This window comes from Aureococcus anophagefferens, assembly GCF_000186865.1.
Source record: "Aureococcus anophagefferens unplaced genomic scaffold AURANscaffold_2156, whole genome shotgun sequence".
Lineage (NCBI taxonomy): Eukaryota > Pelagophyceae > Pelagomonadales > Pelagomonadaceae > Aureococcus > Aureococcus anophagefferens.
This window is the reverse complement of record NW_008706680.1, coordinates 1-1,055: the sequence shown is the minus strand read 5'-3', so window position 1 is coordinate 1,055 and position 1,055 is coordinate 1. Positions and strand designations below refer to the sequence as shown.

Here is a 1,055-nt window from a genome sequence, read left to right as displayed (position 1 = left end):
CGGACATGGACGCGGCGGCGCGCCAGGACGCGCTCGACGGCCTCCGCTTCGCGAGCAACGCCGCGGGCGACGCGGGCCTCGTCGTCGACGACAAGGGCGTCTCCGAGGCGCTCGCGCGGGCCATCGGGAGCCGGAAGACCGCGGCGGCGGCGCTCGCCCGGGCCATCGCCGACGCGCGGGAGCGGCCCGGCGCGGCCGCCGCGGACGCCGTCGCCGCGAGCCTCAAGGCGGCCCTCGATGACGCGGAGCCTCTCTTCGGGTCGTCGGAGGCCGTCCGGGCGGCCTGGGCGCTCCTCGACGCCGCGGAGCGGACGCTCCGCGACCGCGCCGCCGCCGTGGCCGCGCTCGACGACGCCGCGACGATCGACGCGCTCCGGGAGGCGCTGGCGAAGTGCCGCGCGCTCGGCGCGGAATCGGCGGACCTCGAGGACGCGGCGGGGCGGCTCGACGCGCTCGAGGCCGCCGTCGCGGACCTCGAGGGCGCCCTGGCGTTCGCCGCCGCGCGGCCCGCGCCCGCGGACGCCGGCGACGTCGCCACGGAGCTCGAGGCCGTCGCGAGCCGCCGTCGAAAGACCGTCGGCGACGACCATCCCGTCCTCGCGGCCGTCGACGCCAGGGTCGCCGAGGCGCTGCAGGTGCTCAAGGACCGCGCCGCGGCCGTCGCGGATCTCGCGGGCTGCGAAACCATCGACGAGCTCCGCGCGGGCCTCGAGCGCGCGCGCGCGCTCGGCGCGGGCGGCGCGTCGCTCGAAGCCGCGAACGAACGCCTCGCGGCGCTCGTCTCCGCCGCGGAGCGCGTCGCCGCCGCGCGCGCGGCCCTTGCGGCCGCGGCGACCATCGCCGAGTACGCGGCGGCGCTCGACGAAGCGGCGGCCGCGGGCGTCGGGAGCGGCGACGCGGACGTGGCGCGAGCCGCGGCCGCGCACGCGGACCTCGTCGCCCGGGCCGCGCGCGAGGCCGCCGCGGCCTCGGCGCTGTCCGCGGCGGCGTCGCGCCTCGCGGAGGCGAAGCTCAGCGACGGCGCCGTCGACGCCTACGCGGCGCTCGCCGCGGCG

At 81.1% G+C, this 1,055-nt stretch overlaps 1 protein-coding gene across 1 annotated transcript; it reads left to right on the top strand.

Annotated features, from left to right (window-relative positions):
* Positions 1-5: 5 nt before the first annotated feature.
* On the top strand, positions 6-1,025 carry AURANDRAFT_69533 (hypothetical protein; the record flags this gene model as incomplete). Its single annotated transcript, XM_009045304.1, has 1 exon — positions 6-1,025. A coding segment is annotated over one exon (1,020 nt), but the record flags the coding sequence as incomplete, so codon positions are not given.
* Between the last annotated feature and the right edge of the window lie 30 nt (positions 1,026-1,055).